This window comes from Heterodontus francisci, chromosome 33 (genome assembly GCF_036365525.1).
Source record: "Heterodontus francisci isolate sHetFra1 chromosome 33, sHetFra1.hap1, whole genome shotgun sequence".
Lineage (NCBI taxonomy): Eukaryota > Metazoa > Chordata > Chondrichthyes > Heterodontiformes > Heterodontidae > Heterodontus > Heterodontus francisci.
The window spans coordinates 54,388,113-54,398,618 of record NC_090403.1 but is presented as its reverse complement, the minus strand read 5'-3'; the positions used below and the strand labels follow the sequence as shown (position 1 = coordinate 54,398,618).

The 10,506-nt window shown below is 38.0% G+C and overlaps 1 protein-coding gene across 1 annotated transcript; it reads right to left on the bottom strand.

The window, feature by feature from the left end:
- Positions 1 to 2,276: 2,276 nt before the first annotated feature.
- LOC137348222 (homeobox protein Hox-A10-like) lies at positions 2,277 to 9,754 on the bottom strand. The gene is made up of 2 exons (XM_068013597.1): positions 8,917 to 9,754; positions 2,277 to 3,622 (listed from the first exon to the last, which is right to left on the bottom strand). Exons 1-2 carry the CDS (start codon positions 9,638 to 9,640, stop codon positions 3,351 to 3,353), a joined length of 996 nt encoding a protein of 331 aa, XP_067869698.1. The 5' UTR covers positions 9,641 to 9,754; the 3' UTR covers positions 2,277 to 3,350.
- Between the last annotated feature and the right edge of the window lie 752 nt (positions 9,755 to 10,506).

The window sequence follows — 10,506 nt, the reverse complement described above, 5'->3', positions numbered from 1 at the left end:
ATGATTCCAACTCGGCAGATTGTACAGTTTTGACCTCGTTCGTTCGCAGTTTGCGTGCAAATAAACATATCAGAAGCTGAAGCAATTGGCGCCACTATACTGCATCATTACCACGGTAAAGAATCAAAGTTTTCATTTTAAAACCAGACTCTGGACTGCTGTACCAACAAACTTAGTAAAACCAAACCTTCAATTTTCCACAAAGTCAATGCGGCTAGAACCAGCCTTAAAGGGTCTCTGACAAAACAGTTAAACGTGACAATGTCCTACCATTTTCCAAGTCTTGAAAGCAAATTTGGGTAACCGTTTGTGAGTTTCCACTTGAGGTTTGTCAAGGAAGAAAAGTGTGACCATTTCCCTGTTCTCAACGCTATGTTGTGTGGCATGCCGCTCGGAACCAATCTACCCAAGTCCAACAAGTCCTACATGACAGCAACTTGCCAAACATATTTACAAGCCATAAAACTTTACAAAAGCAGACGTGGTCGTCCGTGGAGCATCGTCAGTGCCCACAGCCGGATTACAACCGTCTCGATGGTATTTAAATCACCGACACTGGATACCAAATAAATTTCAAACTGCAGGGTTTTCTTTAGGGCTGGCAGCATCGGAATTCCCTGTCTTTTTTTCACAACCATCAACTTGTCCATTTCAGGTCAATTTCACGGGTCCACAATCAGCCAACCAATGTCCATGAGCTATACAAGCCAGACTTGAAGGAAGAGCCACTAGTGAGTAGATAGCCACACAATACTTAACAGACCTTTGGACATTAAATAAAAGTATTAAGAACTAGAGAAATCCAGCCAAACACAATTTTATTGTTTTAAATCTGCATTTTAATTGTGGCCTGTGACAAGGCCCAGGAAATAATGCAACGAATTTAAGCCGTGAAATATACAGGACATGCTATTCAGAAAAATCTTTCAACACTTATTTTACACCATGAAATTAAAATATTCAATTCAAATAGATATTGGTGGATTTACATATGGTGCAAATACTAACAGTTCCTTTATCTCCCTCTCGTACAAGAGTATTGTGCGGAATTCAGTGTGCTTAGCGATAGACAAGAGGTGATGGGCACAACGTTAATAATCTTTGGTATAACAGTTTCTTTACATTTTGAAAAATAAATATTACATTTTAACCAACATTACACATACAGTATCTGAAAAACTCTATCTAAAAACATACATGTAAAATTAATTGAGACGACAGCCCACCATAGTTTGCTCATATTAAATGTCAGACATTTTGATGAACATTTGAAAGACAGTTATTCCTAAGTACAAACACATTTTAATTATAGTGTATAATATCCACTAAGGGTGTACATTCTCTGCAAGAGGTATAATCGACACTCGTGATATATTACAAGCTGTGTTTTAGCCGATTGTTATATATACACATCATTTATGCAACAGATGTTCAAACGAACAATTACTGATCCCCACAATGGACATTACTTCTCAAAAACACTGACGGACCAAGAACTCGCCTGTGTTTATATCTGTTTTAGTTTGCCGATGTACTTAATCAGCAATTGTTATTGTGAGTTCAGATTAATTTATCAGTTCCTCACATTCCATTCACATTTGATGGGAAGTTTTACACCACATCTATAGTGTGGAACAGAATGAGAAATTAAACCGTAAAATTGAGGCTGAATCTTGTTAAACAGGTCGGGGTCCAATTAGTTCCCCACACAGATGTGCTTTTCCCCAATGTGAATTGAGAAGCTTTGAGGTATTTGTAGGTGTAGGGAGGAGAATATAGATTAATAGCAGTTTTCAATTTAAAAATGAAACTAATAGCTAGCGGGAGTCTATGCAAGTATTTTTCTGTTCGGGAGATATTAGCGAGGTGTGGAGGCTCGTTCATGCATATTTTAGTCATTTGGTATTAGTCAAAGGAACATGGACAAAAAAAAATCGCTGGATAAAAATCTGCCTTCTCAAAACAATTGTAATAAGATCATTAAAACGTGTTCAATCTTGATACATATTACTTTAATTTAAATGATTATGTTAATCAATGTGTTTCCTATTAATGTTTTACCTCTTCCGCAAATCTTTATTTAATACTAATCTTCAGTTATTAGGTGTTATTTTATGCGGAGTCAATTGTAGAATATTTTATTAATCTACGTAAGTCAATTTACTCCCAAAACAATTTATGGTGTACACGCTTTCAGAAGTTTCGACATGAAAGACCCTAAATAAATGTAAGCCCTGCACTATAATCTCTGTGAAATACATATGCAATTTTTCAAGGTTTGGTTATTTTCATGCACTTCTATTGAGCGGTACGTTGAGGCTGTACGTTCCTTATTGATAAAGAAAAAATAAATTGTATTTGGAATTCTTAGATACATTTTTAAATAATCGATTGTATATTGGACATTAAGTTGGGGAGAATATTAATTGAAAGCATATGACAGCAACAAAAATAATTACACATTGTTTGATATTTTTGTAATACTCATTCAATAACCTACATAAATAATTATTCTTACATACTAAGAAGCAAAAAGGATTCAAGATGGGCAACCATCTAGGAAAATAGATTTTTACCTTTACGTCCTCTCATAACTCTAAGAAACACCTTTGCTTTAAGACGAATCAGAATGCCTCTATCCATAAGTAAGCAATAATTCAAAATTGACTCTTAGGTAGACCGAGTATTCCTATAATTATCGACCTCGAATGGCTTCAACATGCCTCCCTGTTTTGAGGCTAGTTTGTTGCTATAATTTAACAAGTGTTTCACTCTTGTGCGTGAAATATGCCTGCGCAGATGGCGTACTCTAATAGATGCCGATTTCTCTGCTGTCTTTCAATAAGTGGAAGTTACAGACGTTAAAATAATTACTCTTGTAAGCATAACTCATATATGTGGTGTTAACTATATATCGTTTAAATCCAAGAAAAGGACGAAATGTATAAAGCAAGTCAGATTTTATTGCCTTTTTTCAAACATTCTTTCAGTTCCTTTGCTCATAATTAAGTGATAGGGCACTAAATTATCTGATGGCAATTAATGGGCTTCTGGCCAGTAAACGCGAGTCTTCAGAACGTGTGCATTTTCAAAAGCAAATCAGTACCTTTTTGTTATTTTTAATTATTTTGAACTTGCAAGCGCTTCATCCCGCCATCTACCCTTCTCCTTAGCTGCCTCAATGTTGTTCTAGTGACTAGACTGCTGAACTTGCAACCCCTCCCCATAACTACCAAACTCCCCCCTCCCCCCTTCAATGTTGTTGTAACGCTCCAACAGCTTCAGCGAGACGCCTTATATCGACCACCGTCTCGTACATTTTTAATTTAAAAAAAACACTAGCCCTTTCATCAGATGGGGAAAGTAGCGGATATTTCTCGAACTCTGTGCTCTCTGCTCATCTTTTTGAGTTTCATTCTTCGGTTTTGAAACCAAATTTTGACTTGTCTGTCGGTCAGATTAACGCTCCGGCTGATCTCCAGGCGGCGCTCTCGAGTTAAATACATGTTAAAGAGGAATTCTTTTTCTAGCTCCAGCGTCTGTTGCTTGGTGTACGGGCAGCGTTTCTTCCTTCCGCCCTTCGCCGACAGCCAGTTTATCGTATTCTCGGCCTTTGTACTCTCTGTCAATCGGGAAAAACAAATTGTCAGACGACCTGCTGAATAAAATGGGTTCTGTTTTTCCTCCCTTTCTTTCGCCATCAACGAGACCATGACTCAGGGATTGCAATGAGATTTCCCACTTGGGAGTGGGGAGGGGGTGGGATTGTTGGCTCATAGTCAACTGGTGGAATGTGAACCGTTCAAATTTTATCCCGATCCTCATTGGCACATGCTGTAGAGGATTGTTTCACAGCGCAGCATTCCCTGTGCTAATGTCTTATCAAAGTAGGAACTCCAACAGCTTTTCTTAAGGGAGAATCGTGCACCTGGACAAATAGCTACAGTGAAGGCGTAGTTAATGTTGAATCTAAAATATTATCTCGAATGAATATTGCACTAATGCTTGATTACTAACAAGATTGAAATGCAATGTGATGGAATAAGATATCGCAGAAAACACATAGTACCCTTTGCTATTTTACTATTATAAAGAGTTTACATTCTGGCGGTAAAGAGACATGATTGTCCCAAAAGTTCCATTGCAAAAAATGTCACCGTGTTTAAAACACAGCTTTATAGCTTGACAATGGCAAACAGTTGTACCTCAAATTCTGATTAATATAATTAACTTTCTGCTAAGAATGTGCTTAAATAGCTTAAGATCAACCTATTTATTTCCTAGGATATCTCACCAAAGAACATTTAAACATCTATTAACTTTCCAGAGTCAATGTTTAGTGCAGATAACCTTGTTGAGAATTGTTTTCGAAGTGAATTGTTGCATTGCAAAATAACTTTAACCCCTATAATATTGCCTTTACACTGGATTTTCACTTAAAGGCTATGTTTATGCAAGGGAAGGGAAGTTATCGTTTGGTGAACAGTGGACAAGAAAGCAGAAACATGGGTCCAAATGTTTTCAACAGGAAGTCATGAGCCTTTTTTTAAATAAAGCTTTTCCTCGATTCTCATCTTACATTATTTGCTGAAAGTCTCACATTCCTATTGTTAGTTTTAAAACAACAGTTGACGCGCTTTAATATAATGTTTTGTAATTCGCCGTCCTAATGTGAGCATTGTGATGACATTTTCTATGCTGGAGTGCTTCTACACGATCTTTTACACCTATTAGTAGATTATTTAAAATCACTGTGATATGATTTCTGTGGTAAACCTCGCTATATATGAGCCAGATGTTGCTGATGCCACCAATACCGTTGCACTAGATTGAAATGGTATAAACCAAAAGTTATTGCTGACCAGAAAAAGTCAAAGTATCCAAATTGTTAGTGCAATTGTAGGGTTTCTCAACATCTTTACAGTCTATTGGTAAAACATAAGCTACCTGTGTTCCTTGTATTTTATGAAATCCTGCAGTTACAATAAAACTATATGATTTAACCTTTAACATTTAACTGTATGATTGGCCGAATGGTCTCCCTTTGCGCGTAAATTTTCCACATTGTTATGTTAACCTGGTTGTAAGTGCAAGTGACCATTGAACAGATGGGTTTTTAGGATAAGAAAATATCAGATGCACTTTCGTTGATGTGAATTACACTCTAACATAGGACAAGCTCTTGACTTTGTTGAAAGGGTTTAACAATCATGGAACATAGGAAATGTCCGGATTTACACATTCAGCTATTGTAAGTCTATAAACTTGCAAAATTAATAACGTCATAAGGAAGCGACCGATATAGAGTTAAAATATTCGCTCCATACAATAAACGATGTATGTGGTGCAGGGGACAATTCCTTACCCGTCAATTTTCAATCAACTTCTGAGGAAGATCGCAGCTCAAAGAGTCTATAAATGAACATTGATTGGCCATGCTCTTGTTTAGAACTCAATTTGTTACGATAAATTCTATTACATTCAGTATCATATCACAATTCCCCAATTTTAATCGCATTCGTGCAGGATCTTTCTGTCTTCAAATATTATTTAAAGTCAGTAACCTGTAATTAATTAATGGCAAACTATTACAGCAGACTTTGAAGCACCAGCCGCATATCACGACTGTTTCTTGTGTCTGTTGTGGCCACCTGGTAGTTACGCATATATGTGAATTTGTCATACATTTCAAATTAATAGTTTGTGGACATATACGTGCAAGCCAGGGTGGCGAATCATAATGTTTCTCTTTTAGCTGTGTTTACCAAATGAACCAAAATGGTTAAAAAGAAAAGGAGCTATGTAGTATTCAGTCTGAAATTTCCCTAGGTTTCTCCAATTGTCGTCTTTTGTAGATGTTACGCTGTCAAATGTGCTGTTCCTTATGCTGTGGGTGGAATTCGCACCATGGGTTACATTTTCTGTTCAAATATTAGAACTTATTTGAGTGGCTCCCTAGATCAGCATGAAAACTGGGTGCTGTGATTACATTGGCCAGAATGCGTTTAAAATGCGAATAATTACTCAACAAGGTTGAAGTGACCGGAACAATAAGGGCTTGGAAAGAAATACGATCCTGCACAACCTGGGGTTCAGTTTTAAAATGAAAATGCAAAAATACACTATACTTTTAAAGTCTGCTAGTTATTGACAGAATAAGCACGTTAATAGCATGTTATAAAGCCTTATTGTACTATTAATTATGTGTATGAATCCGACTATTGGGTTTATGTTGTAACTGTCATTATTTTATAACAATAAAATATATTTATATATAGAAATTTTGTGGGAAGTAGCTGATACCTGTGAATCGCAATAAACGACCTCGTTTAACTCTCATTTTGTTACTTACAAGTTCAATTTTAAAAGCAGTCAAAATCCCAACTCAGTTTTAGGCCTCCATCTTTATTTGCTACTTTGTCACGTTATCAGGTTCTTTGTGTGAAGCTGACGTTATTTCAATGCAGCAAAGATGGCGGAAGCGTTGATGTCGTAGATTTTAGCTTTTTCCTGAGATTTTGTTATCTATTAAAAATGGAAATTCCATGGAATTCAAATAATCAACTGAAACTGGACGTATCAACTGATTTGTGCAATAAATGGAGCACAGCGATGATGTACTACATATATTTAAAAAAGCAGAACTGCTCAATTATTTTGTACTATACGGAAATAGAAGTCGACCAGCATTGAGTTTTTTTCTCAGAGATCAGCTAAGTTATCCATCGGTAAGAAAGAAATCAGGAGCATCTTGACAGCTCCGGAGGAAATCTCTTGGTAAACTACAACAGTCCACAGCCAAATCTAGTTGTCCAGTTGGACTATGTTTTATTAATTCAGAATCACCCAGTCTGTGGTTTCGGTGCACACTCCTGATTTAGTCTAGGTGCTGTCAATAAATCCCATCATTGCATTCATACACGGTTCAAATTAAAAAAGATGCGACAGGAATGAAATACATAACTTCTCTCTTCTAATTGAGGGTTAATTTAACTTTTGAAGTACTCACTGGCTACCTCATGGGACAAGGGACACACTATGCCTCTTTACAATACCTTGCCTCATATTCAAAGTTTAACGTGTGCCAGATTTCCATAACAATACAAACAGTTGTATACCCCATTGTTACTTGATGTTTAGTACAGTCTTTTCGTTTGTGTCACTTGATTGTGTGGGCAAACACTCAATAAAATCAGTGTTAGATAGAAAGAGCAACCCATCAGTTCAATATTTATGTTTAGACCTCAACAACACACAAGACAGACACAAATAAGGAACCAGCCACTTGAACTGTTAGGGATTGCAATGATTTTACAAAGGGTTTGCCGTCTTTAATGTAGTTGAAGTGGTTTGCTTTCCCATGTTTCATTATTTTATGTGTGTGAGAGAGTAGCTGGAGGAAATCCGTTATGGCGGATCCGAGTTAATTATAACTTCCTCCGAGTTATTGCATCCTGGTGTTTACCCACTTTTTTTCCTCCTGTGTAGCTACTCAGGGTGGTCGTGGGGGGCGGAGTGGGTGGGAGGCATGTGAAATTATACATACTTGTTTTTTAATGTTTTCCCGGAATATTTGAAGTGTCGCTTATTTACCACCTGTTAGAAAATAGTCAATTTCTGAAAGAGTCGGTAAAGCGATACCAAAAACTGTTATGATTTTCATCGCACTTCTCATCGATTGTGTTAGAAACAGATCACAGCCACAGCGCCATCAGAATCATAAAATACTTACTAGAAAATAGCATTTAGGGTACCTCGGATTACAAATTAGCATGTCGGTTCAATTTGTTTGCCCCTGTGGCTCTTTTATTCCTAACTTACTGAGCTGTGAGATCTCATAAAATAGTACAGCAATACCTCTGCAGCGCTGTGTGATGTAACTTTCCTTTGGCGCCATAATCTGGCTCCATGGCAACAAATAGAATTTAAGTAGATATCACATGGTGCCACCGAACTCATTTTATTTGTATTCAGTGTTTGGAATTTAAAATTGCATCTTTAGATTGTTTAGAAACATGAACCAACCATTAAAAGACCGTCGCTCGGATGCTTAGTTTGCAGTTCACTGGCTGGCAGGCTCAAAACCAACATATCAACACCCGCAACTATTTATCAAAAGTATTGCTGACCACCAATGCAGTGTTTGCATCAAAACCCTAAACGCGAGCATCTGTATAGACTGATGTTTCTATAAATGCAAGCATAAAACTAGCTATCACTGCAATGTTAGCCACCTCTATACACACATACCTGAACGCGTGATGATAGACAAACCAACTAATTAATACATCATATCACTGTGTTTGCCTCTGTGTATACATGTAATTATATACATATACAATCATATTGCTATACCCATATAACGGAATTATAATTATCTGATATATATGTAATTTAATGAACATTTGCCTGCGCATATTATGATGATCATACATGTTATGATCATTAAAATTATTTAAGAATATGGATATAGGCACGTAATGTTTTCCTTAGTAACGTAACCCCTATTTTAAGTTGATGTGAACTTGATATAACTGTAGTTTTAAGTTTTCCTCTTAAGCATGCTTTGCGTTTGAAAATGCTCATTTGTTTTTGCCTAGGTGAATTGTTTATATTGGCGACTTATACAGCGGCTTCTACTACAACTAAGGAGTGGCCTTCAGAACAGGAACCTTCCGTTGTTTTGATATTTAAAAGGGTCACTTAAACGTGTTTGTAATTTACTTTGCCATAAGGGGCCTGTCCTATAAATTACACAAGGTATTAATTTGTACTGACGGATCTTTGTGCGGGAGACAAAAAGGCTCCTTTATGACCTAAATAAAGTCACCTTGCCGCAGATGAGAGAGCTGCCTATGTTCCTGCTCCAATTGCCGTGTAATGGTTTGTCTTCCTTTCGTTCATGATTTTACCCACCTTTTGTTTCCTTCTCGGGAAGTGTTTTATCCACGCCAGGAAACTGTAAAGAAGATGTCTCTTGTAGAAAGGTACTTTCTCCTCCTCCCGCATCCTTTGCCGGGACTCCGCGGTCCGGGTCGTTTGAGGTGCTCACTTTTATGTCTTTTTCACCTGGTTTTGAGGAGGACGACGTGGCGAAGGAAGAAGTGAAGGGAATGCTGGAGTGAATCGAGCACGCAGCAACGACTGGTTGCGGCTGGTTGTAATCCGTTGGTTTATTCGATGAATAGCTCGATTCTGAACGGAAATAGCTGGGCATGGGGACCCGGCCACTGTAATTAGTGCAGATTTCAGAAATCACCCTGGGGTACACTGAAACCTCAGGGTGCGTCTTCGAATGCTTGTCCCCGTCTAATAAACAATAGTTGGCTTCTTCCTTCACGTTGGATGTGAAGCAGTAAGTGTTTATCTGCTGAAGTCGGCCTGTGTGGCTGGATGATGACGGGGTTGCCCACCCTGCCATGCCTGGCACGTACTGATGTGGAACCAAACCTATACCTTGCTGGCTGTTCATCTCCCCTTGTTTACGATGTGCTAGGCCAACTTGCCAATTCTGGACCTCGTAGCCCTGGTCCGGTTTGGAGGACAAATAACCCCCAGGACAGTAAGGTTCAGCCCGTCTGGAGCAAATTAAAGACTTCACTGAAAACGAGCTGGGCGCAGAATTCTCCGAACATGACATAGCTGCAGCTTAATTTACTGAGGAGTTTCGGGGGGTGGGGGAGGGTGGGGGGTGGGGAGGTGGGGGGGGGGGGGGGGTGAAGAGAAAAAAGGTCTTTATCAAACTGACATTTCTCTTGGACTCATCAGAAGCCGGCTGGAGACAACTTCCTCCAAGCCGACCAATCGGAATCCCAGCAGAACCTGTAGGCTCCGCCCACATCACGGGGGTTTGAAATGAGAAGTAAATTGATGCATTTGTGGGATTCAGCAACACCCAGTTATAGTGACAAATACAAGCTTGTTAATTCAACTTTTATTAACCAGATTGGAGGGAATCCTCTCGTTCTCTACACATGCACACTTACCAGTTCAACTTAAACAACGGGGTGACTATTTTTTGTGGCAAAGTAAAACGGAACAAGATTATTATTTGTAGTTATTTTCGGATAGTATGGCGACAGCATGAACGCTGGAGGAGCTCTGTGTCTCTTTCAAGTTCTGTTTTTGTGGTAACTCATGGAAGAAGTAGTGATTCAGAGGAATTAAGGGAAGAGGAAAGCTGAAAGTAACGCTAGAAATTCACTATTGGAACCAATGTATTAGCTTTCAAGAGCGATAGTAGCGGCTCTTCAAGAAATATCCAAATATGTATTTAATGTGATATATATTAATTTATTACAACGACTGCATGTTAATTTATACTTTCAATAATGACAAACTTAAGTGACATTAACAGTTTCTCATCAGATAGCAAACAGAATCAAGAGTTAATTTTACTTGAAGTTGAATATATAGTACACACAGATACTAACATGATTTTGAAAGTTAAAGCTTGATTTATTTGCTAATGGCGGTATTTTTAATATAATGATAATAATGGGGGTG